The 26,561-nt window shown below is 45.2% G+C and overlaps 2 protein-coding genes across 4 annotated transcripts in view; one reads left to right on the top strand and one right to left on the bottom strand.

The window, feature by feature from the left end:
- NT5C3A (5'-nucleotidase, cytosolic IIIA) overlaps nucleotides 1–14,008 on the top strand; it is a 37,909-nt gene extending 23,901 nt beyond the window's left edge. For all 3 annotated transcript variants that reach the window (XM_062178403.1, XM_062178405.1, XM_062178404.1), the window contains 8 exons: nucleotides 4,042–4,140; nucleotides 5,243–5,312; nucleotides 7,233–7,279; nucleotides 8,464–8,549; nucleotides 9,568–9,657; nucleotides 11,095–11,257; nucleotides 12,586–12,786; nucleotides 13,302–14,008. In XM_062178403.1, the coding sequence (XP_062034387.1) occupies nucleotides 4,042–4,140; nucleotides 5,243–5,312; nucleotides 7,233–7,279; nucleotides 8,464–8,549; nucleotides 9,568–9,657; nucleotides 11,095–11,257; nucleotides 12,586–12,786; nucleotides 13,302–13,403 (858 nt within the window). In that variant the 3' untranslated portion in view covers nucleotides 13,404–14,008. The remainder of the gene's footprint in view (nucleotides 1–4,041; nucleotides 4,141–5,242; nucleotides 5,313–7,232; nucleotides 7,280–8,463; nucleotides 8,550–9,567; nucleotides 9,658–11,094; nucleotides 11,258–12,585; nucleotides 12,787–13,301) is intronic.
- An 8,923-nt stretch (nucleotides 14,009–22,931) lies between these two features.
- The window catches only part of FKBP9 (FKBP prolyl isomerase 9), a 44,701-nt gene continuing 41,071 nt past the window's right edge, over nucleotides 22,932–26,561 (bottom strand). The window contains exons 9-10 of the mRNA XM_062178406.1: nucleotides 26,115–26,278; nucleotides 22,932–24,268 (exon numbers count right to left, since the gene is read on the bottom strand). Coding sequence (XP_062034390.1) covers nucleotides 24,092–24,268; nucleotides 26,115–26,278 — 341 coding nt within the window. The 3' untranslated portion in view covers nucleotides 22,932–24,091. The remainder of the gene's footprint in view (nucleotides 24,269–26,114; nucleotides 26,279–26,561) is intronic.

The following is a 26,561-nucleotide window of genomic DNA, read 5'->3' as shown; positions in this document are numbered from 1 at the left end:
AGCAGAGAGCTGGATTGGAAGAGGAGCAGCTGGGACTAGAACTGGCGCCCATATGGGCTTTAACCCGCTGCGTCACAGCACCGGCCCCCCGGACTGAGATTCTTAAGTGATTTAAACTAATGTTATATGGATCATTTCCAGAAAATGCAGAATAATATTAAGGTAATTAAAAACAAAGAGGGGGCCAGCTGGGAGGCAGCAGATGATGGCCCAAGTCCTTGGGCCTCTACCATCCACAGGGGAGATCCAGATGGAGTTCCAGGCTTCTGGATTCAGCCTGGCCCAGCCCTAGCCATCATAGCCATTTGGGGAATGAAGCAATGGATGGAAGATCTCCCTCTCTGTCATAGTGCCTTTCAAATACCTAAAATAAACCTTTTTTTGAAAAAATAATTCTTTATAAAAAGAATACATGTGTATATTATTTTAAGTCAAAAGTTAATGTTATATTTTTAAAATATAAATATGATTAAACTTTGAAGTTGTCATAATCTTATCCTGGTGATTAGGATAATAATTAGACTGAGACATTATTGATTGGCAATATCAACACAGAAATTTGGTGACTGTATCATGAAGATACTCATTTTTATCTTATCCCAATGTATCGACATAATATCAGACAATCTAATACTGCTATTGAGTTGTGAATAAAATGACATACTTTTGAAATCACCTTCCTTAGAAATTTTTGCTCTTTGGATGTGGGTGTAGGCTAATGAGTTCATCTGTGCAAACAAAATATTATTAAACATCAGTCAGAATAAAGTATTTTAGGTCTTAATCCTCTTTCGTGAAGATTTAGATTAGGCTCCAATCGACTAACACACCCTGACTCTTGTCAGGAAGGCTTTACTCCTTGCCTAACAGCTTACATTAAGGCCTTCTAAAATGTTTGTTTTCATTTTACCACAAATGATGGAAATTTTTAGACCCTTATTTATTTTCTATAAAATTATAATTATCAAATCAATAAGTTTTCAGATAGTTCAAAATAGTTTATCCTTTCAACTTGAAGTATTATTCTGTGTGCCACCAAGCCAGGTCTTCTTTTGTCCAAGAAGAACCCGGATGGAAGGAGCTAACAGAAGGATGTGCCGTGTCTCATCACTCTCCTGCCTTGTGCCTCTCAGTGTTCTGTCCTGATGCTCCTTGACATGTTTCATAAAAACGTCTTTGTTTCTGTTTTGTAGCTGCATTTTTTTTGTTTTTGTTTTTGTTTTTTTGACAGGCAGAGTGGACAGTGAGAGAGAGAGAGACAGAGAGAAAGGTCTTCCTTTTTGCTGTTGGTTCACCCTCCAATGGCCGCTGCGGTTGGCACGCTGCGGCCAGCGCACCGCGCTGATCCCAAGGCAGGAGTCAGGTGCTTCTCCTGGTCTCCCATGGGGTGCAGGGCCCAAGGACCTGGGCCATCCTCCACTGCCTTCCCAGGCCACAACAGAGAGCTGGACTGGAAGAGGAGCAACCAGGACAGAATCCGGCGCCCCGACCGGGACTAGAACCTGGTGTGCCAGCACCGCAAGGCGGAGGATTAGCCTGTTGAGCCATGGCACCGGCCCTGTAGCTACATTTTAACATAGCTGAGGAACATGACCCATATCCTGTGTTCCTGAGAAGTATCTCTCGTGGACTTCAATGACACTGTGTGTGTGTGTGTGTGTATAAGGAAAGAAGTGCACAACACTATATAATGACCATTCTTGTGTTTCTCAGACTTCTTCCTCTACCTGTTGTGATGGTACACACAACATGTGTTATCAGTTATTTCACTCCAGTGCTGTTTGGGTGTTCACCACTTATTTACCTGAAAACAACAGTTGCGTGTTTCCAAGAAGCGGGGCTACCAGTGCCTCCAGCCGCTGTTCTCTTTATTCCACAGTGGTTTCGAATAAACCAGTCTTCTTGTTGGCCTAGCAGAAGCCAGCCTGTTTTGAAGTGGTCTTGATGCTGTTTTCTTGTCCATTATTTGAAACTTGAGAGTGTGATTTACTCTTGGTGGAAACAGTTGGTGACATACATCCTATGTTTTTTTCACGATAATGGTTAGTTACTGAATCAAGCATATGCTGATTGCTATGTATCTGCCAATTAAGGCTTGAAGCGAGAACAAAATTTACTTGTCAGATGAACCAACTCCATTTCCTTCCACTTTTGGTAGGTTAGAAAGAAGAACAAACGCTTACCATTAAATTGTCATACAGACCTGAAATCTTCATAAACCAGTCTGCTAACAGCCTAAGCCCAGGTGGTCTAATATTTTTCAGTAGATCTCTTAATTTTAAAGATATTTATCTTAAAATGTAAGCCAGTTACATTGAATAAGTTATTTGGGATATAATACAGTAAAGAGAAACAAAGATCTTAAAGCAACTTTTTTTTTTTTTGACAGGCACAGTGGACAGTGAGAGAGAGAGACAGAGAGAAAGGTCTTCCTTTTTCCGTTGGTTCACCCCCCACGTGGCCGCTGCGGCTGGCACATCACGCTGATCCGAAGCCAGGAGCCAGTGCTTCCACTGGTCTCCCATGCAGGTGCAGGGCCCAAGGACTTGGGCCATCCTCCACTGCCTTCCCGGGCATCAGCAGAGAGCTGGCCTGGAAGAGGGGCAACCGGAACAGAATCCGGAGCCCCGACCAGGACTAGAACCCCGTGTGCCGGTGCCACAGGCGGAGAATTAGCCTATTGAGCCACAGCGCTGGCCAAAGCAACTTTTCAACATATTAAATATTTCAGTTATTTAAACATTTCAATTATTTAAATATTTAAATCAAAATATTTAAATGTTTATTTAAATAAATTAAATATAAACTTTGGGGGGGAGATATTTGGTTTTTTTTACACTCAGAAATATTTTAAAAAGATTATTTATTTATTTAAGAGGTAGAGTTACAGATAGAACAGAGAGGGAGAGATGGAGAGAAAGATCTTCCATCCGATGGTTCACTTCCCACATGGCCATAATGACTGGAGCTGGGCTGATCCGAAGCCAGGAGCCAGGAGCTTCTTCAGGGTCTCCCATGCAGGTGCAGGTGCCGAAGCACTTGGGCCATCTTCCACCGCTTTCCTAGGCCACAGGAGAGAGCTAGATCAGAAGAGAAGCATCCGGGACTCGAACCAGTGCCCATATGGGATTTAGTATGAATGTCTTAAGGAGAAAGATTCTTAGAAGAAATGAAGTTCAAATATTGTTCTCTGTTCAATTTTGGGATTTTATTTTGATTAATGAATCCTGTTGAAAGCATGTTATAATGATATATATGTATAATAATGTTAATTTGGAAAGGCCAGGTGTAAAAGTATATAATGAGAATGACTTAAAACTATTTGCATATTCATGTATATTTGTAATCAGAGAAATGGACTAATGGAAAAGAAATGAAAATGTTTACTTGTTTGTCTTTGATGGGTAGAACTCCAGGCAGTTTCTTTTTTTATGTTCTATTATTTCTGTAAGTAAGCATCATTTTTAAAATTTTTTTAGATTTATTTATTTGAAAAGCAGCATTACAAAGAGGGACAGAGAGATCTTTGCTCCACTGCTTCACTTCCCAAATGGCCTCAATAGCCAGGCCAGGGCTAAACAGAAGCCAGGAACCTGGAACTCCATCTGGGTGACCCACATGGATGGCAGGGGTCCAAGCATCTGGGCCATCTTCCTCACTTTTCCAGGCCATTAGCAGAGAGTTGGATCAGAAGTCAGCAGCCAGGACTCGAACCTATGCTCATATGGGATTCAGTATCACAGGCAGCAATCTACCCCATTGAGCCCCAGTACTGGCCCCAAACATTACTTTTATAATCAGAAGTTACACTTTCTTATACAGTGAATGAATCACAAATGTAGTTTCATCTTTGTCTCTGGTGAAAACTACTGATGTACTTTGAAATATTTATATGTGTAAATGGTCATTTTTATACTGACTTGCTTTTAAAAAATAATGTTTCAGTATTTTTGTTATCTTTAAATGATACAAGCATATGTTCAGTATCAAGGGAACTTGAGGAAAGAGACTTAAAAATGCTAATTTCTTTTTGCTTTCTAGATGCCTGAATTCCAGAAAGATTCAGTTCGCATCAAGAATCCTGAAAGAGTAGAAGAAATTATTTGTGGTCTTATCAAAGGAGGAGCTGCCAAACTTCAGGTGAATAAGTGCCACCAGGTCTTTATTGTCAACCTTTTTTTTTTTAAAGATTTATTTATTTATTAATTTGAAAGTCGAGTTACAGAGAGAGCCAGTGAGATCTTCCGTCTGCTGGTTCATTCCCCATATGGTCGCAATAGCCAGCGCTGGGCCAGGCCAAAGCCAGGAGAGCCAGGAGCTTCTTCTGAGTCTCCCACATGAGTGGCAGAAGCCCAGACACTTAGGCAATCTCTTACTGCTTTTCCCAGGCCATTAGCAGAGAGCTAGATTGGAAGTGGAGCATCCAGGACTTGAACCAGTGCCAACATGGGTGCTGGTGTTGCAGACCGCAGCTTTACTCACTACGCCATTACACTACAACGCCAACTCCCCCCACCTTTAATTTTTACAGTTCAAGGAAACTCATCTTCTGTTTTGATAAAATCTAATAATAATACTTAGAAGTACAGTTTCAAGTTGTTCTTCCATATTTGAATTTAGTAAATAATAATTGAATTAAAATGTAACCTTATTAAAGAATAATTGAGTTAAAATAATTCTTTTTTAAAGGAACATTTTAAATGTAAATTAAACCAACAAGCTGCATAATAAAGAAATCATTCCTTTTGTTAAACATTTGTGAAAAAATAGTATTTTAATTCACTCTCTTGAGCTGGCAGACTGTTTCTGTACTCGTTCTTGCATTGGTATATTATACTATATTAAATAAGCAACTCAAAGCCAGCATAAAGCAGTGTCACTAACAAAGAGCTTCATATAATTAAATTGCTTCCGCTGTACTTTTGTACATTGACCAAGTTGGCTGAAATTACGTAATGCCTTATCTCTAGAGAGAATAACATGTCACCTGCAATTGTGAATTCACATATTGATTAATCAGATTTTATTTGGTGACGTTAGAGCACTTAAGATAGCACCTTTTGGTTAAGGTCATGTCCAGGACCTTTTATATGAGCAGCATTGGGATGATGACCTACAGTAGGGATAAGGGACTAAGCACAATGCTGTGCCCAGAGAGCTCACAAAATGCATTTGCATAACACACACAAATTGTCGCCATTGTGGCTGTGTTTACATAATGTCTTTCTCCCTTTTCTTACAGATAATAACTGACTTTGATATGACACTAAGTAGATTTTCTTACAAAGGGAAAAGATGCCCAACCTGTCATAGTAAGTGTGATATTTTTAAAGAAATTCGTGAGAATAAAATTAAAGTATTTTAAGATCCTTTTATTTGTATCACCTGTAAGATATCTGGGTTTTTAAAATTCTTTTTGGATATGGAAAGTGTGGGAATATGCTTTTTCTTACTATATTTTGAGGATTTATTTTTCCACGTGTCACATATTTGGCTATTTCATGGATAGTTCTGGTAGCGAAGAGAATGGAGACTTCTGAACTATTTATTACCAAATGTATGTTCATTAGTCAGGAGATATTTAAATGAGTTTTAAACTTTGGGTTAATCTAAAGAAAAAATATTTATTAAATAATCTGTTTTCTAGGAAAATTGCCAGTTTATTTTTATTTAGTTGAAAGGCAGATTTTTGGGGCAGTGGGCCAGGGGAGGAACACACACACAGAGAGAGAGAGAGAGGAGAGAGAGAGAGAGAGAGAGAGAAATCTTCCATCCACTGGTTCACTCCTCAAATGGGCAAAATGGCCAGGACTGGGTCAGACTGTACCCAGGAACCAGAAGCTGTCTCTGGGACTGCCATGTGGGTGCAGGGGTCCACGCACGTGGGCCATCTTCTACTGCTTTACCAAACACATATTAGCAGGGAGCTGGATTGGAAGTAAGCAGCCAGGACTTGAACCAGCACTCATATGAGATACTGGCAGCACACGTGGCAGCTTAACTCGCTATGCCACTCTGGCCCCAGATTGCTAAATTTTTGTGTCATGTGTATAAATTAAAAGTAAGCTATTGGGGCTGGCATTGTGGTGCAGTGGGTTAAGCCACTACTTGCAATGTTGGCATCTCATATAAGCAGAGGTTCAAGCTGGCATTTCTGATCCAGCTCCCTGCTAATGCACCTGGGAAACCAGTGGAAGATAACCCAAGTATGTATTTCTTGCACCTATTTTATTAAAAAGGGAGGTGAAAATGTCAAGCCAGCGTATAATTCACAGCATGTGAAAACACTGAATTGTCTAGCTCAGTGGTGTATATATATATACATACATATATATATTTTTTTTTTTTTTGACAGACAGAGTGGATAGTGAGAGAGAGAGAGACAGAGAGAAAGGTCTTCCTTTTTTTGCCGTTGGGTCACCCTCCAATGGCCGCTGCGGCTGGCGCATCTCGCTGACCTGAAGTCAGGAGCCAGATGCTTATCCTGGTCTCCCATGTGGATGCAGGGCCCAAGGACTTGGGCCATCCTCCTCTGCCTTCCCAGGCCATAGCAGAGAGCTGGCCTGGAAGAGGGGCAACCGGGATAGAATCCGGCGCCCCAATCGGGGCTAGAACCCGGTGTGCCGGCACCGCAAGGCAGAGGATTAGCCTGTTAAGCCACGGCGCCGGCCTAGCTCAGTGGTATAAGTGAGCAAATGCTACATCTCAGGTTTTTTTTTTTTTTTTTTTTTACAGGCAGAATGGACAGTGAGAGAGAGAGAGAGACAGAGAGAAAGGTCTTCCTTTTCCGTTGGTTCACCCTCCAATGGCTGCCGCGGCCGGCGCACCGCGCTGATCCGAAGGCACGAGCCAGGTGCTTCTGGTCTCCCATGGGGTGCAGGGCCCAAGCACTTGGGCCATCCTCCACTGCCTTCCTGGGCCATAGCAGAGAGCTGGCCTGGAAGAGGGGCAACCGGGATAGAATCTGGCGCCCTGAGCAAGACTAGAACCCGGTGTGCCGGCGCTGCTAGGCAGAGGATTAGCCTGTTGAGCCACAGTGCCGGCCTACATCTCAGATTTTGAAGCCATTAGCTTCTCTAGCAATGCCATGTGAATTAAATCACTGAGACTACACGTTGTATCAGCAATGCTAGTTGACATGTTACTTAAAAGGAGAGTAACAAGTTGCTCATGGTAGGGATAGGATTAATCACGGTATTTCATTTGCTGTTTTTTTTTCTTTCTCTCTCTAGATATCATTGATAACTGTAAGCTGGTTACAGATGAATGTCAGAAAAAGGTAAGCACTGACACTCATCCCAGGCACAGATTTTATTAGACTTTTTTATCTGAGAATTTCTTCAGGATCATTCACATAAACAAGAATGCAAAGTGCATATAGTCATGCCTGGCACAGAGTTAGCACTCAGTAAATATTCTGTCCTTTTCCTCCCTGGGAACTTTCCATAGCTGTGATCTCCGTCGACCTGTGGGAATCTTGGATTGACACCTGTGCACCTCCTCACCCCTGCCCAACACTTGAATAACACAAGGGCAGTTGTTGCTGCCTCCCTCCCGAATTTTCTCCAGCAAAGTTTGCAATAGATGCTTTGTAAATATTTGTCCAGTGAAATTTAAAAAAAAAAAAAAAAAACAGTAACTTTTGAACAACAAAACTCATGTAAAGTAGTTACCAAAATGTTGTGATTTCCTTACATTAACTGGAGAATTTTTTTTTTTTTTAATTTTTGACAGGCAGAGTGGACAGTGAGAGAGAGACAGAGAGAAAGGTCTTCCTTTTGCCATTGGTTCACCCTCCAATGGCCGCCGCGGTAGGTGCGCTGCGGCCGGCGCACCGCACCGATCTGATGGCAGGAGCCAGGTGCTTCTCCTGGTCTCCCATGGGGTGCAGGGCCCAAGCACTTGGGCCATCCTCCACTGCACTCCCTGGCCACAGCAGAGAGCTGGCCTGGAATAGGGGCAACCGGGAAAGGATCGGTGCCCCGACTGGGACTAGAACCCGGTGTGCCAGCGCCACAAGGTGGAGGATTAGCCTAGTGAGCCGCGGCGCCGGCCTGGAGAATTATTTTTAAAATACTTAGATTTTATAGTTTGTGCTCTCTTAAATTGATCAGGAAATTGCTTCAGTATTTTGGTTGAGTTAGTGTCTATGTATAGCTTAACAAAGGCTCAAACTGTGAATCGAATTTAATACTTTTATATGAAAATTAAAACTTTTCTGTAGTGATAATTTGATTAGTGCTTTCACTAAATTGCTGACCTGAAAGTGTTTTATGAAACAAAGATAACTTTTTGCAGTTACATTTAGTTACACATAAACTAAGATCAACAACTATCTCTTCAATTTTAATCTTTACCTATAAAGCAGTTCATGGAGAATACTTGTTTACATTGTTCTGCTTTCTATAAACTTAAGCAGATCAATCTGTAATTGTCATGATTAAATTATTCGTTTCTTTCTAGCTGGTGCAACTAAGGGAACAATATTATCCTATTGAAGTTGATCCGGTTCTTACTGTGGAAGAAAAGTACCCTTATATGGTAGAATGGTAAGTGTGTATTGAGTGGTGGGAGAATTAGAAAGCTAATCAAACATTATAGTTACCACTGATGGTTTATTATATACAAATATAGTCATAAGTTAGGACAATGAATTCAATATAACAGAATTTCTAACAGTCTAGAATCTGTTTTAGTTTATTCAAGATGAAGTTCAGTGAGATTAAGTTAAAAATCCTGCACTGTAGTTAAAAATAAAGAACTTAGGATCTAGAGCCTGAGCTTACTTGGACCTAAGCAAATGACATGGTTACCAGGTATACACTTGTGGTGTTTGTTGCATTAATCAAAATGCAGTTTTCCAAGAAGGCCACACTGACAACGGAGGAACATCCCTGGGAGATTGAGTTCACTGGCCTGATAGAAACTGACGCAGAGAGGGGAGGCATTTGGGAATATTGTGGGGAAATTTTTAGGGACTAGGTGAAAAGTCAGATTATTTGGGGGAAAGGGGTTGCTGATTGCATAGTTGTAAAGGTGAGAGATTTTCAAGACCCATTATACTGAGATGCTGTGATTACACATATTTTTACATAATTATAAAGCAAGCTAATCTGAATACGACACGTTCGATACCAAGGACTTTCTCTGTTGCTCACTAAGCAGCCTCTGCTGTACTTAGTCATGTCATGAAAATGCAAACTACAGATGGAAGTAATGGTTTCATATTAATTCTTATTGCAGTCAGAGAAATGATTATGTCTCCTTAGCTCGCATTGAATTCTTACTGTAGACTGAAGGAAGGCGTAACAGCCGTTTCCTTTCATTACCTTGTTAACATTTTTACGCAAAGCCTGAGTTTGGGAGCACTGGGAAATGCAGTGAGAACATGCGCATCCCATCTCGAGATGCCTGGGGTATATGTTCTTATGTAGGTGGTAAAGTTAAAGCCAAATATGACGAATGAAACTCATTTTCTCACACTAAAGAATGTTTTATAACAATGATAATAGTCTTGTTATGTTTTAATGGATATTCTTTTTCCCCCTCTTTGGTCATAAATTCCAGGTATACTAAATCGCATGGTTTGCTTGTTGAACAAGGTATACCAAAAGGTAAACTTAAAGAAATTGTGGCAGAATCTGATGTTATGCTTAAGTAAGTTTCTAGTTTTTGTTGTTATTTTCTACAGAATTGAATTATTATATATGTATTCAGTTTTGTGTTTTTAGCTGTAATAATATTGTATATCCAAAATATACCACCTGTCAGAAAATGGATAGCAGTGAGGTAAAAAATTTAGAATGACATGGTAGGTCTTGGTGTAGACAGTAAGAGCTGTGTGGGAGTTAAGTACCAATTTATATTTCCTTTCTCCAGATTAATTTCAAGAGTAACTTGAAATCAAAGCCATTTGGAAATTTTTTAGCAAAATACTTTTGAATTTTTTTATTAGTTTTTATTTGAAAAGGAGAGAGAGGTAGAGACAGAGCTTTTCCATTTGCTGGGCCACTCCCCACGTACATAGCTGGTGCTGGGCCAGGCTGAAGCCAGAAGTCTAAAACTCATTCTGGGTCTCCCTTGTGGGATGCAGGGAACCAGCTACTTCAGCCATTACCTGTGCCTCCCAGAGAAGGCATTAACAAGGATCTGGAATTGGAAGCAGGGCCAGGACTTGAACCTACGCACACTGTTACGGGGTGTGGGTGTCACAAGTGGCATCTTAACTGCTGTGCTAGACTCCCACCTGCGAAATACTTCTGAAAGACATCAGATATGAGTGCTTACAATCAACTTGAAGAGGTTTTAGTCCAGTGCCTTATTTCTAAATCTGCATGAATCTACATTTTGAAATCTCAAACTTCGAAAACTATTTCTAGGAAAGATGAATATGTTTTAATTCATTCTTACAATATTTATAATGTATGAATTATAAGAGCTTTAATCTTAAGTTCAATACTACTTATTAACTCTTAACATTTTCAACTCATTAGGCAGATTTTTTTTTTATTCTTTTGGGTGATGATTTATTATAAGGTGATTACTTCTAAGGAAGAAAGCATTACATTGTCAGAAAGAGTATGACTAAATATCTCATTCCTTTGTAGGCAGGAGCAGCTTTATTTAACCTATAGTCCAGGAAGAGTAAAAAGGGAAGAACAGGTTGTAAGAGCTTAGGAGGGGGAGATACCAGAAGTAAAGAGGATGCAGCCAAGTTCCGGCTGCACTGCTCTTCCAAGCACCGGGGGAGTAGACGAGCAGGATGGCAGGCAAGTGGTCTCCCAGCTCACCCCGAACGGGCTTTCCCAGATGTGATTTAATCATTGTGTTTAGGTGGTGTGAGTTGTAAGCCATAGGCTTATATACATGTTCTTTGTGATTCTAAAAACATCCAAGTTTGCACTATTAGAACTGATTAAAAGGAAGATTTAACTGTTGTTTAAGTACCATCCTAGATAATCAGGTTAGTATTTTGGTACAAGAATATCAGTGAGTCATAGAATAGGTAGAAATATTTTGATTTTTTTTTTTTACTTGTAAATTTAAAGGAGAAAAAGCTTATTCTTTAACAATATTTGTTCTTCCATCTTGCAGAGAAGGATATGAGGATTTCTTTGATAAGCTCCAACAACACAGTATTCCCGTGTTCATATTTTCAGCTGGTATTGGAGATGTATTAGAGGAAGTTATCCGTCAAGCTGGTGTTTATCATCCAAATGTCAAAGTCGTGTCCAACTTCATGGATTTTGATGAGAACGTAAGAATATCAAATCATTCCTCAGAATTAAGTTTTAAAGTCTGAAAATAATTATGCAAATTCATTGGTTATTTGTTCTTAATGTCTATTCATTAAATTAGGTCAAGTTGATTTTTGCAGGCATCTGGGGAGTGAAGCACCAGATGGAAGGTATCTCTCTCTCTCTCTCTCTCTCTCTCTCTCTGTTTCTTCCCCTCTGTCACTCTGCCTGTAAAATAAATAAAACATTTTTAAAAATTTATTATTTGAGAAAAAATGAGAGAGCATGCTCCCATCCACTGGTTCACTTCCTCAATGCCTGAAATGGCCAGGGCTGAAGCTGGGAGCCAGAAATTCAATCCCTTCCTTGGGTGACAGGATCCCAGCTATGTGAGCCATTGCTGCTGCTTTCCAAGGTCTCCAGGAGCAGAAAGGAGCCAGCTCCAACAATCAAACACACGCACTCCAGTGTGGGTCTCAGGTGTCTTAACTGGCATCTTAACTACTAGGCTAAATGCCCACCTCTATATCCATATAGAGAGTAAATATACCTTTGTTAAGCTTTCATTGCTAAAGCTATAGACTAACACTAAAGTGTTAGTAAAACTTCATTTAAAGTAATTTAATGTAGTAACTCTGAAGACAACACTCATAGGTAGAAAAAGAGTAAATTAGAAGAATTATTTGAATAAGGTTCACAGAACAGTATTCTATGAAATAAATAAAATGGAATGTTTTCATTAGGAAGAGAATGAAAAGTGAAGATGGAATTTTCACCTTAGGTTTTACCATTTAAAATAGCCACTACAGGGCCCAGTGCTGTGGCGTAGTGGGTAAAGCCACTGCATGCGATACCGGCATCCCATATGGGCACCGATTCAAGTCCCAGCTGCCCCTCTTCCAGTCCAGCTCTCTGCTATGGCCTGGGAAAGCAGTAGAAGATGGTTCGGTTCAAATCCTTGGGCCCCTGCACCTGCATGGGAGACCCAGAGAAGCTCCTGGCTCCTGGCTTTAGATCAGTGCAGATCCAGCTATTGCAGCCATTTGGGGAGTGAACCAGGGGATAGAAGATTTCTCTCTCCACTTCTGCCTCTCTCTAACTCTCTGCCTTTCAAATCAATAGATAAATCTTTAAAAAAAAATAGTCACTACAGAATAATTACTTCTCAGAACCCTTTTTAACTATATGAATGTGATGGACCTCAAGGCTTTGAGATTTCTAGTATCAAAGGTAGATTTATAAGTACAATGAAATAATAGTGACATCTATTAAGAACTCCAAAATATGAAAATCCCAACAAACAGAATTTTTGAAACTTAGTATTTCAAAACATTTATATTTTTAATAGGGTATGCTGAAAGGATTTAAAGGAGAACTAATTCATGTATTTAACAAACATGATGGTGCCTTGAAGAATACAGAGTATTTTAGTCAACTAAAAGACAACAGCAACATAATTCTGCTGGGAGACTCCCAAGGAGACTTAAGAATGGCAGATGGAGTAGCCAATGTTGAACACATTCTGAAAATTGGATATCTAAATGACAGAGTAAGTACAGAGATCTATAATGTCATTTTCTTTTAAGAAGAAATCAGGATGATACTTTATAGGTAATTGTTGCCAGAGGTGCCTGAGAAAGTAGTTGTTTGACCCTTTCACCTGGGTGTTGATAAGCATAAGGAGTTGATAAGCATAGATGCATGCTATAAGTTTTGTGGGAAGGGAGGTTGTGGCTTCTAAAGGAGGTGCTAGATGCTGGGTAGCACTGCCTGGTCTTGAGAATCAGAAATGTCTCTAGACTTTGTCAGATGTTCCTGGGACCGAATCACCCCCATTGAGAACCACTGGACCGGAGGGAAATCATTTGAGGAGAAAAGTTACCATGTGGAAAAATTTATTTGTCAATCAATGAGTGTTAAAAGTTTTAAAAATAGTTTTAGATCTCAAAGGTTTTATGAAAATGAATTTTGCCTAACACATAAAACGTAACGGTGAGATTCATAATGAAATTATTTGCTTTTTTCTCCTTGCATGTTAATTTTATTTTTTGTCCTATTGATTAGGTGGATGAACTTTTAGAAAAGTACATGGACTCTTATGATATTGTTTTAGTAAAAGAGGAATCATTGGAGTTAGCCAACTCTATTTTACAGAAGATTCTATAAACAAGCATTCTTCAAGAAGACCTCTCTCCTGGGAGCAATTTATGCAAGATCTGTTCACCTGTTCATCTTGCTCAAAGACTCGTATTTATAATATTCTCTTGCTCTTGAAGTCTTCCCTTCTCATAATGGAAGTATTTTTCAGACATATTCAATCCATCAACTGGAAAATCGTTTATCTCCATCTTCTCAATACACTCCTCACCATTTTTTTAAAATAAATTAAAAGAAAAAAAATTTAAAGCCAAAATTAGAAAAATAACGCCTGATTTTCAAAAGCAAATTTTGTAGTTCAGTGTTGTGATACAGTTTTTGAGGAGTCTTTTACATCAGGAAAGTTTGTAGAAGTTGTATGAAATGGTGAAATGATGTGCATGATTTTAAGTGTTGTCATTTTTATAATTTGGAAACATTGCGCTGATACTGTCACCATCTCCTGGGGTTGTGTGCTATTTGGTTACGTGGGCTGAGGAAACTCCGTATTTACCAGAGAAGAGTGCACGTAGTACCTGAAAACTCTGTGGTGTCCACCTGTCACTGATCATTACAAAATGTTCTCTGTTGGGGCACTGATAATAAACATGAACAGAAAAGCTTTTATAATTCTACTCCCCAGACTCTGTGTTCCCTTCTGCAGCATGTGTTCCCTGAGCACCTGCCATGGTTCTTCCTTCCCTCGTTCTGACCTTCCTTGAAACGTGAATGCTAATGTGTTTGTTGTAGTGGCTGTTTAGACTGAAGAGTCTCAGAATTCTATACTATAAGGCTAAGAATAAGAAGATATTTGTTGGGAAAATTTAATCTGCTGTTCAGAAAATACTGAACCCTGTGAACATTATTTTCCCCCATGAAAAACATCAGTAAGACAGAATATTTTAATTCTAGAAGTTTTAGAGACAGAGACAGCGGGCAGGAAACCATAGCTGGGTCTCATGGGGACTGAAACTGAGTCATGCAAAGATGGGAACCAACATTTCTCCCTACAGTCTGGCTTCCTCATTTCTAATGCCTGCTGCTGCTGCTGCTGCTGCTGCTGCTGCTGCTACATAATTGGTTTTCACAGATTTAGACTTGCCACTGTGATGCATTTGACCCTGACTTTTAATCCTCAAACTCCAGATGCTGTGGGCAACTAACTGGTTTGCTTGTGGCACCTGAGCTGTGAGCCACACAAAGCATGATCTGATTGGTTCTCACCATCCACTGTGGTAAGCAGTCCTGGTCCAGTCAGATGTGGCAGGCAGGCAGGGTCCCATAAAAAAAGAAAAAAAGAAAAATTTTCCCCCTGGAGCTGCCCATCCTTATCTTGCACCACTGTTTCTCCTTTCATTGAAATAAACAACACAACAAAAGTACAATAGCAAAAGGCAGACTACATCCTGCTTAGCTAGTTCCAGAATCAAACTCAAAAGTAAACTTACGTGAAAGCACATAGCATATGGTATAAGAGTATCAGAATTACCTGAGGGACTTTTTCACATGGATAAAACCAGTTGTGAATCCCTGATCTCATGTTGAGAGCAATTTTTTTTTTTTTTTTTTTTTTTGGACAGCCAGAGTGGACTGTGAGAGAGACAGAGAGAAAGATCTTCCTTTTCCATTGTTTCACCCTCCAATAGCTGCTGCGGCTGGCACACCGTGCTGATCCGAAGCCAGAAGCCAGGTGCTTTCCCTGGTCTCCCATGTGGGTGCAGGGCCCAAGGACTAGAACCCAGGGTACCACCGCAGGCGGAGGATTAGCCTATTGAGCTGTGGCGCCAGCCGAGAGCAGTACTCTTTAATACAGTATTGCTGTCAGAGCTTGTCTTACTGGCTGTTTTCCAGAGTTTATAATATGCTTTTTTTTTTTTTTTTTTTTTTTTTTGACAGGCAGAGTAGATAGAGAGACAGAGAGAAAGGTATTCCTTTTTGCCGTTGGTTCACCCTCCAATGGCCGCTGCGGCCGGCGCATCTCGCCGATCCGAAGCCAGGAGCCAGGTGCTTCTCCTGGTCTCCCATGCGGGTGCAGGGCCCAAGGACTTGGGCCATCCTCCACTGCCTTCCCGAGCCATAGCAGAGAGCTGGCCTGGAAGAGGGGCAACTGGGATAGAATCCAGCACCCTAACCAGGACTAGAACCCCATGTGCCGGCGCTCCAAGGCGGAGGATTAGCCTGTTAAGCCACGGCGCCGGCCTTTTTTTTTTTTTTTTTTTTTTTTTGACAGAGTGGACAGAGAGAGAGAGAAAGGTCTTCCTTTGCCGTTGGTTCACCCTCCAATGGCCGCCATGGCCAGCACGCTGCGGCCGGCGCACCGCACTGAAGACAGGAGCCAGGTGCTTATCCTGGTCTCCAATGGGGTACAGGGCCCAAGCACTTGGGCCATCCTCCTCTGCACTCCCTGGCCACAGCAGAGAGCTGGCCTGGAAGAGGGGCAACCGGGATAGAATGTGGCACCCTAACCGGGACTAGAACCTGGTGTGCCGGCACTGCAAGGCGGAGGATTAGCCTGTTGAGCCACGGCGCCGGCCATAATATGCTTTTACAAATAAGCATACTGCATGGTATAAATGGAAAGAATACTGATGTTATGACCTGCAGTCTAGTCAGGGCCCAGCCCCCTACTAAGACTACTGGTTCAGACACCTCTCTAAAATGATTGCTCTGAGAACATGCACTCTGTACAAGGCCCTTTCTCTTGCCTCTTTCACTATACACTAGTGGTCATATCACATTTCATTGCCTCTAGAGCGACGTGTTTGTATTCAAGTGTGGTGTTCAGAGCAGTTTACTGTAGTCATTAAGCCATGGGCTGTGGGGATGAGCACTGGGCTCAGTGGTTGTCTCCACTTAGGACACTTTATCCCATATCAGAGTACCCTGCCCACTCTGCTTCCAGAGTAGTTTCCTGCTGATCCCACACCCCAGGAGCCGGCAGATGACAGCGCACTTCCTTGGATTCTGGCCACCCATGTGGGAACCCCAGTGGAGTTGCTGGCTGTTCAGGCATTTGTGGGAGTGCAACAGTGGACGAAAGGAAAATCAATCTTTCTCTCTGTGTTGTGTCTGCCTTTTAAAAATAAAGACTTTAAGAAAGAAATGATGGAGGCCGGCGCCGTGGCTTAACAGACTAATCCTCCGCCTTGCGGCGCGGGCACACCGGGTTCTAGTCCCGGTTGGGGCGCCGGATTCTATCCCAGTGTCCCCTCTTCCAGGCCAGCTCTCTGCTATGGCCCGGGAAGGCAGTGGAGGATGGCCCAAGTGCTTGGGCCCTACACCCGCATGGGAGACCGGGAGAAGCGCCTGGCTCCTGGCTTCGGATCAGCACGATGCGTTGGGCACAGCGGCCATTGGAGGGTGAACCAATGGCAAAAAGGAAGACCTTTCTCTCTGTCTCTCACTATCCACTCTGCCTGTCAAAAAAAAAAAAAAAAAAAAAAAGATGGCCGGCGCCATGGCTCAACAGGCTAATCCTCCGCCTAGCAGCACTGGCACACCAGGTTCTAGTCCCAGTCAGGGCACCGGATTCTGTCCCGGTTGCCCCTCTTCCAGGCCAGCTTTCTGCTATGGCTCGGGAATACAGTGGAGGATGGCCCAAGTGCTTGGGCCCTGCACCTGCATGGGAGACCAGGAGAAGCACCTGGCTCCTGCCTTCGGATCAGCGCGGTGCGCCGGCCACAGCACGCCGGCCGCAGCGGCCATTGGAGGGTGAACCAACAGCAAAGGAAGACCTTTCTGTCTGTCTCTCTCTCTCACTGTCCACTCTGCCTGTCAAAAAAAAAAGAAAGAAAGAAAAGAAAAAAAAAAAGAAAGAAATGAGCTGAGGGAGCAGGTGTTTATTCTAGCAGTTAAAACAGCTGGCTGCCATATTGGGATATGACTCCCAGCTCTGGCTCCTGACTCCAGCTCTCTGCTGATGTAGACCCTTGGAGGTAGCAGTGGTAGCTACAGAAATTGGGTTCCTACCATCTGTGTGGGAGACAATGAAGTGAGTTCCTGGCTCCCAGGTTGCGCGGGGCCTGACTTGACCCCAGGGCCATTGCAGGTATTTGGGGAGTGGAACAGCACCTGGGAGCTCTAAAGAGTGGGGAGGATAAAATTAAGAAAGAAAGGTCGATACAGGAGAATGTGTATTGAAGGCATAGATTGTGAGCAGTTGCTTGGTGGTTCTATTATAGCTGGCAGACTTCAACCATCATCAGCTGTGTTTTGATGTCTTGCATATTTATGAATAGTTGCTTTTTCTTTAGGTCGTGGTTCTCCTTGGAGAAGACATTTTGTATGTGGCACTGCTCTGAGACTTTCTCATTCTATATACACCAGCATGAGCTTCCCATAATGATTTCTTTTTGTGTCATGCTTCTGTGTTGCACTGGCCATTCAGAAATGTTCTGCATGCAATTTCCTAAGACCACAGATTCGGCAGATACAATGTAGGTGATCAACAGCAACACAATTGTGTGTTTTATCCTACCATGCATAGAATTATTTTCAAACCAATTAGTCACTTCCTGGCTTCTGAAGGCAAATGCAACTTTAATTCATGAAAACTCTTGGAAGCACAAGGCGTTTGGCCTTGTGGTTAAGACGTGTGTCCCAGCCCTGGGTGCCTAGGGTCAGTTCCGAGCTCCTTCACCAAACTCCAGCTTCCCACGAATGCAGGCTCTGGGAGGCAGCAGTGGCTGCTCAAGTAGTTGGGTTCCTGCTTCCCACCAGGAGTTCCTGGCTTCTCAGCTGCTTGGCTGGGAGCCATTGTGGATATTATGGAAGTGAACCAGAGGATGGTACCTCTCTGTGTACTTCTCTGCCTCTCAAAACACCCAAAAACACTCCTGGAATTTCATCCCCTGGAAGGAATGCTAATACAGACGAATGGCAAACTTGCACATGGAAGTTTTTCATTGTTGGTGTATCGTGGAGCTGGTCCCTTCTTCAGACTTGGGCCCCTGTAATCTCTATTCACAGGATTGTGACATTCAAGATTTTAATCTTTTGGGATTGTGATTTGGGGTTTCTGATCTTTTGGGATGTTACATAGGTGTATGGCTTTCAGGTTTGTGTTTTACAGGATGATGATCGGCACCATACCAGGATCTTACTTAATCCACATCCTGTTTTGCTTATCTATAAAGTGAAGATAATGTCATATGCTTAGGTTCCCGAGGACCAGGTGTGCAGATCTCCATTTTGTATGCGTTTCAGATTTATGCACAGAGAACAAACAGAAGTGTTCATTTCTGTTCACTAGTACCTAGCCACAGAAGTAATGACTAGCTGCAAGGGATTTTCAAAAGTTCATAGAGGCCGGCGCCACGGCTCAATAGGCTAATCCTCCGCCTGCAGTGCCAGCACCCTGGGTTCTAGTTCCTGTCGGGGTGCCGGATTCTGTCCTGGTTGCTCCTCTTCCAGGCCAGCTCTCTGCTGTGGCCCGGGAGTGCGGTGGAGAATGGCCCAAGTCCTTGGGCCCCTGCACCCGCATGGGAGACCAGGGAAAGCACCTGGCTCCTGGCTTCGGATCAGCATGGTACGCCAGCTGCAGTGGCCATTGGGGGGTGAACCAACGGAAAAGGAAGACCTTTCTGTCTCTCTCTCTCTCACTGTCCACTCTGCCTGTCCAAAAAAAAAAAAAAGTTCATAGAAAGTGCACAGTGTAAAAAAGCTGCATGAATTTCAGAATTTTTTCTACCAGAATAAACCTTCTAATTCCATTTTCCATGAACTTTTTAAATAAGTTTGTCTTACTAGATATATGTCTCAGTATTTGGTTAAATCAAAGAAATGGAAGGATCTTTTGTAGTCCCAATGAGGAGTGGTATGGTAATTATCACTTCCTACAAAGTTGCATTAGCCAGTGGTTTTAGTCAACTTTAAATTTTACTTTTTGAGGTAAAGCAGTTTTGAGTACTAGAACTGACAATTTTGATGAAACGGGAGGGAAAAAACCAAAGTGATAGTAGTTTGTTCCAGGATGATTTCACAAGAATCTGCCTCCCATGGTGTATTTAATAGACATCCACACAGAATTTTACCAAAGGTTTGTTTAACTACCTTGAAGCTCAGCTTTCTCTTTCATGTACCCTGTGGAGAGTCAGCGAGGAAAAGGTAAACATGATCTTCAGTGACTGGTCCTCTTTGTTACCCCATGTTCAACAACAGTGCTGTGTTTTGGGTGTAGTCTGGTGTGTCAGTACAAGCTGGAGAGGGGAGATAAAAAGTACGTGAGGTAAAGGGCACAGGCTCCAAAGCCAGTCACACCGGTGTGCGAGTCTTTGATTCTGTGACTTGGGGGTGAGTTTCTGACTTTTTATTTTTATTTATTTATTTTTTTGACAGGCAGAGTGGATAGTGAGAGAGAGACAGAGAGAAAGGTCTTCCTTTTTGCCGTTGGTTCACCCTCCAATGGCCGCTGCGGCCGGCGCTTCGTGCTGATCCGAAGCCAGGAGCTTCTCCTGGTCTCCCATGCGGGTGCAGGGCCCAAGGACTTGGGCCATTCTCCACCGCACTCCCGGGCCACAGCAGAGAGCTGGCCTGGAAGAGGAGCAACGGGGATAGAGTCCGGCGCCCCAACCAGGACTAGAACCCGGTGTGCTGGCGCCACAAGGCGGAGGATTAGCCTGTTAAGCCACGGCGCCGGCGAGTTTCTGACTTTTCTAAACCTTATTTTCTTCATCTGTAAAGTGGGGTGTTGACCTGAAGTGAGGCTTACATGAAGACATTCAACAAGCCCCTGGAGTGTGCTAGGTTCTAGGGAAACAACAGTTTCAAGTCACACGTGCATCCTGCCCTCGTTAGCTCCCTTTCCTAGCAGTTGAGACAGAGGAGAAGCAGAGTAAGCTGTTCTAAGTATGACAGATGCCATGAAGAAAACACAAATCACAAGGGATCTGTTTCATTTTTTAAAATGACTTGAGAGGTGGAGACAGCGCCCATTTGTGGATTCACTCCCCACATGCCCGCAACAGCAGGGGCTGAGAATGAGCCCAGATCTGTCACATGGAATGGCAGGAGCCCAGTCTTTCTATATTCATAGGAAGCTGAAGTCAGGAGCCAGGGCCAGACATCGAATGCAGGTACGTGTTCTATAAAATAATCCCACATCAGCTGCCAATGGCTGAGTTCACAGGGAGAGCCCAGAGTTTAGTTAGGGGATCTCAATACAGATGCCAACACCCTTTCCTATCAGTCCAAGCTGCCTCACGTGGCAGTACAGACATTGGGTACAAGATGTAATTCAGAAACGTTTTATATGGCAACTCCACCCTATATTTGGCTCCTTAATTAGTACTCACAGCCTTGCTGGCAGAGCTATAACCCATAGCCACCATGTAAATACAAGCAAGTGTTGCCACAGCATCCTGGAGTGGGGCCAGCTGAGCTTGTCCTTGCAGACAGACTCGGGCCTCTGCAAGGGCACAGGAAACTGAACGCCCTCCTTAGCCACGGGGGGAATGGGAGTGCCCAGGCGGCACTCAGCTCAGCAAGAGTCCCTCTTTTCTGAAGTTGTGCTTTTTTTTTTTTTTTTTTAAGATTTCTTTATTTGAAAAGCAGAGTGACAGAAAAAGAGAGCTTCCTTCTGCTGGTTTACTAAATGCCCACAATAGCCAAGATGGCCAGGCTGAAGCCAGGAGTCAGGAACTCCATCCAGGTCATCCATATAGGTGACAGGACCCCAAGTACTTGGGCATCCCAAGTGGTATCTTAACTCATTGTGCAACAGTGCCTGCCCCATATTCCTGAATTCCTAAGGCCCATATTTCTTGATTTCCTCAAAGAAATTTGTCTCCACCGCTGTAGGAAACAGCTGCTGCAGACAGGGCCAAATAAAAGTTAGGGGTAGAGAATAAGGGCCACTTTTTGTCTTGACTAAGGTATTCCCAAGTGCAGGTCATTTGGAAAGATTATTAACCTATCATGCAAAAGTGCTAAGGGACATCAGTGTCTGGGCAGCAGCCTCCAGGATGGCTGTGGGCATCTCTCCAGTTGCCCCTGCATAGGATAAATACTATTTTCTTTCTTAAAAAATGATAGGAGGGCACTTAAAAAGCTGTGGAAGGAGCTGGCGTTATGGTGCAGCGCTTGCAGGGCTGGTATCCTACCAGAGCGCTGACTCGAGCCCTCTTCTGATCCAACTCTGCTAATGTACCTGGGAAAGGAACGGATAATGGCCCAAGTACTTGGGAATAGAGTTCCTGGTTTTAGACTTCAGCCTGGCTCAGTCCTGCTCAGAACCCACACATGTAAGGTTCCTCTCTTCCCACTCAGTGTGTGTCTGTCACTCTTTGTTGTTCAAGGAGGAGTCGGCATTTGGCCAACAGTAAAGACACTGGTTAAGATGCCCATGTTCCATATTGGAGTGCCTGAGTTCAGTTCCCAGTTCCAACTGCCAATCCAGCTTCTTGCCAATGCAGACCCTGGGAGGCATGGGTGATGGCTCAAGTAATTGGGTTCCTGACACCCATTTGGGAAATCTGGATTGAGTGTTCAGCTCCCAGCTTCAGCCCAGTCCAGTCCTGGTTGTTTCTCCTTCTTGAAATAAAAATAATAATAATAACATGAAAAATGGCATTAAAAGATGAGTTTCCTTTTGTACAAAACATTTTTAAATCCATGCATGATTTATTTTTATTTATTTATTTATTTATTTGACAGGCAGAGTGGATAGTGAGAGAGAGAGACAGAGAGAAAGGTCTTCCTTTTTGCCATTGGTTCACCCTCCAATGGCCGCTGTGGCTGGCGCATCATGCTGATCCGAAGCCAGGAGCCAGGTGCTTCTCCTGGTCTCCCATGCAGGTGCAGGGGGGCCCAAGCACTTGGGTAATCCTCCACTGCCTTCCCGGGCCATAGCAGAGAGCTGTCCTGGAAGAGGGGCAACCGGGATAGAATCCGGCGCTCCAACCGGGACTAGAACCCGGTGTGCTGGCGCCGCAAGGTGGAGGATTAGCCTGTTAAGCCACAGCGCTGGCCACATGCATGATTTTTTATAACATGCATTAACCATGACCTTTTGGAAGATCCCTCATATATGTATTTTTTTCTGATTGAGTGCCAATTACTCTGCGCTTGCTCCAACCACGAGCCCAATCTCAAGATTAATTCTCCACCTCTCTGTGATCACCAGGCCCTGAGCTGCTTTCCCTTTGGGTTCACATGGGGTTCGCCTAATGGAGCTAGTGCAGGCAGGTGGCAGAGGGAAGACAGCCACGGTTCTAGGGGCTGCATCCCTCCAGGACGCCCACCAGGCAGCCCTCCTGTGCTCCCCTTGATCCTTCACGGAACAGCCTCCTGCTGTTGCTAGGCAACACCACAGAAAGCCTCAGTATCCTGTTCCCAGAAGCCCACCCAGCTCTGCAATGCACTCTTTCATTAGCTTCACTTCAGGATGAGGGGTCTGTGTTTCCAGGCTGCACGCAGAGTGGTAACCCCCAATGTCACAGTGCTGTCCTTCCAGTAAAGACTGCGCAATGCTGGGAGTTTTGACCCAGGGGACGCTCACTGCATGGTGCATTCTCACAGGATCCTCTCGGCCTTCAGATAAAACACCACAAAATCCGATAATACAATTCAATATTTTATACAAGGTCAGTTTTCCAAAATTCATTCCACTGAACAAGTGCACAGCATTTTTGTGAATTATGGCAGGGCTACATCAGTACAAAACAGTTTAAATTAGTAAAGCAGTTTCAAAAGGGAAGACCTGGATTCTGAGCAGGCGCCAACACGGTGTGGGACACAGAATGTGGAACAGGCCTTCGTGGCGCCACAATCAAGGACATAGTGAGAGGTGGGAAAAGGTCCCTTTGGCCAAGCTCATCCATGGGGACGATGCTGCCATCCAGCCACCAGCCCTGGGTGTCTGTGTAACCCGCATGACTCAGTGTGGGAAGGGGAGAGGGGCTCCAATAAGAAGGAGCAGGTAACCCTACCTGGCCAAGGCAGAATCACACTCTCTAATCCTGGTCCGACCCGCGTCCCATGTGGTGCACCGTATTTTCTGTGCAGGAGGCTCCTTTTAACCTTCAGGTTACCCCATGCCTGGGAAGAGCCCAGGGGTGGACCGTGATGTGCTGGGCAAGGGTAGCGTGTGTTTTCTGCGTGGAGGGGGCAGGGACCGGGCATCACCAGGATGCTGAGAAAGCTACAGGTTGTTCTGCCAGTCTCACTGGGCCATGCCCTTTGTTTTGCCTGCTCATCAGAGTATTTTTTAAAAATATTTATTTATTGAATGGTAAGGCACAGTGAGAGAGGGGAGAGACAGAGAGACAGACAGCTTTTTCACTGTTCACTTCCCAAGTGAAGAATACTTTTAAAACATCAGCAAGTGAAAACAATTTTTTAACCCTCCCTAGATAGAAACCCTGGACCCTTTTCCTTCGGCTTCTCCAACAAGGTTATAACTGCTACATGACACTTTTTTCCTTTAAGAACAAAACTTCCCAGAAGACTCAGAAGTAAAGGTTGGCAGGGCAGCCTTTCCAATCAATCGTAAACACATCCCACGCCAGGGCGCTCTGCACCGGTCTTGTTTGCCGTCCGGGCAGCCTGCAGTTCCCCAGGTGTGTGGAGCACCCCGAGGGATGCACCAGGTACTGTGTGACCCACCTACTACTTGCTAATGATGTGCCCTCCTAGACACCCTCGTGCCCTCACTGCAGGTCCTGCCGTGGCAGGTGGCGTGGCATCACGCACTCCCTGGCACCGAGTAGCTCGTGTCGCGTTTAGAGTTCATCGTGTTTGGCCTCCTGGTCTTTGAGCTTAAATTCCTCAGCCGTGACCTTTCCGTCTCCGTTTCGGTCCTGGTTGGTGAACATATTCTTCACGATCATGTCGGCATCGAAACCTGGAGCGAGTTTCCCTTTGCCAGATGCCACCTGGGCATGAATGTACTCCGAGAACTGGGGAGAGAGGGGAGAGGGCAGCCCGTGAGTTAGGGGTACCGAGAACACCCCGCCGCAGCCTGCACAGTGTGGGGACTGGAGTCTGGGCGACAATAAGAAGACATCTCCTTGGGAGCCTCACGACCTGGGTTGTTTCCCTCGACGCTGGTGAAAACCCCAGGGACAAAATGGATCCAAGAGGAAGCTAAAACCCAGCAGCCAACAGCAACCCCTCGTCCCACTCAGTGCCCTGGCCAAGGTGGAGTCCCAGCCACTGGCCTCTGAGAACATTCTCACTCGTTCCATCACGCGTGCAACAAAAATGTAGCTTGTGCTGAGCACTCTTCTCGGGAATATGTCAATACACAAACCACCCAGAGAGAGCCTGCCCTTGGAAATGCTTGCATTCTGGGAGAAGGTAGCAATGAACATCGTACAGTATTACACAAGGTGGAATGCTCCAGAACGAAGGGAAATGAGCTAGAGGAAGGGAGAGTGGGCGATGAGGGGAGGCTTCAGTGGCTTCACACAGTTGTCTGCAGGCAAGCAGTGAGGACGACAGGCGCAAAGGCCCGAGGTGGCTGCGCACCTGCCGTGCACAGAATGGCAAGGGGGAGTGTGGCTCAGCCAAGTGAGACAGGGAGAGAGGCTGGGGAGGAGGTGCCAGTGAGCAGGGGGTGGCCGCTCGGCGGGCTGGGAAAAGGCCTTGGAGGTAGCACACGCTCATGTTGGAGGAGGGCTGCTCTGGCTGCCGGAGGGGCAGGAGGAGAGCAGGAGCTTCACGGGGGCTGTGGCCATGATCCGGGCACCGAGAGGATGGGCACGGGCGGTGAGACCAGTGGTGGGAGGTGGGGGGAGGGGCCAGGCCCTGCAGGTGCCTCTGAGGATTCACTGGGCCTGTGGGAGACAGGAGTCAGAGCAGAAGGAGGGCTGCGGTCGACTGGCAGGCAAGGCTCTGGGCGGAGCAGCCTCCCAAGGAGGAGCTGGGGTGGGAGAGGAGGTCTGGAGTTCAGTAAATGAAGTTGTCAGCGGCAGCTGGACACAGGATGTGGATTGAGAAGGCTGGACTGGGGCTACAAATCTGAAGGCATCAGGAGAGGGCCGTGGGAAGCCCTGGACTGGGATGAGACCACCATGGGAGTGGCAGGAAGACAGAGAGGCAAAGGTTAGCCCAGGGCACTCCGACACCAAGAAGAGGCCTGAGAAGGGGCACCCAGTGAGGCAGGAGGAACCCCAGGAACGTGTGGGACCCGGAACCCAGGGCAGAGCGTGCCGTCGGGGACTCAGCGGTGGGGTCCCAGGCCAGCACGTGCTACTGCTCCTTCGGCAGGGTGACAGCAGGGTCCCGGAGGCGAGATCAGGAAGCCACACAGGGGTGGCCGAAGAGACCTGGAGGAGGCGGGGAGCAGAGATGGGAAGAGGTGCAGGGGGAAGTGCAGCATGTCTGCGTGCCAGAGCTGGGAAGCGCAGCCGACGCAGGTGAGAGCAGGGAGAGGACTGGGGCTCCCCAGGCTGCGGCAGCACAGAGGACTCCCGCCCAGCCCAATGAAGGAGCCTGCAGTCCGGCCTCGAGCCGCTGGGGAGCTGTGTGCCCCAGGCCAGCCATTTACCTTCAGGAAAACAGGGATGACGCCCAGAGAATATGCCCACAGGCAGGCGGATAGTCCCCAGTAGTGGGACTGAGACCTGGGGCCCTGGGATCCAGCCCTGCCGCTCTCAGGGCTCGGGCTCCTCAGAGCTCAGGTGGCAAGCCTCAGCTCAGCACGCAGCGCACATCTCTGATGGCCAGCACGAAGCCTTCGGAGAAGACGCACCCTTGGCCCACCTGGCTCCCCAAGCACCTTCTGCCCCACTCTGCAGTTACCTCCTCCAGGACCACTTCTCCGTTGTGGTCCTTGTCGATCTCTTCAAAGAGGTTGGGGGACACCTCGCCGTTCCATATGAACATGTACCCCTCAGGCAGGCCGGCCACGAGCTCCAGCAGCTCGATGTCGAACACCAGCACGGCACTGCCGGGCACCTCTCCATCTGCCCAAGAGACAGGGGAGGGAAGCGGCGTGAGCGTGGCGAGGCAGAGTCGAGCCCACCCAACCGGCCTCCCACCCCTGCTTCCACTGCCGGGTCAGGGGCAGGGCAGGCGTGTCTCGCACTGCAACTTTCCAGCTATTGGTAAGGCCCCATTAATAAATCATAACATCAAGTGAGAGGGTCGTGTCCAGCATCTTTTAAAAAAGAAGGCCAGCGCTGCGGCTCAATAGGTTAATCCTCCACCTTGCGGCGCCAGCACACCGGGTTCTAGTCCCGGTCGGGG

The sequence above is a fragment of the Lepus europaeus genome, chromosome 20 (genome assembly GCF_033115175.1).
Source record: "Lepus europaeus isolate LE1 chromosome 20, mLepTim1.pri, whole genome shotgun sequence".
Lineage (NCBI taxonomy): Eukaryota > Metazoa > Chordata > Mammalia > Lagomorpha > Leporidae > Lepus > Lepus europaeus.
The sequence above is the reverse complement of the archived record's forward strand: the minus strand, read 5'-3'. Positions and strand labels throughout refer to the sequence as shown.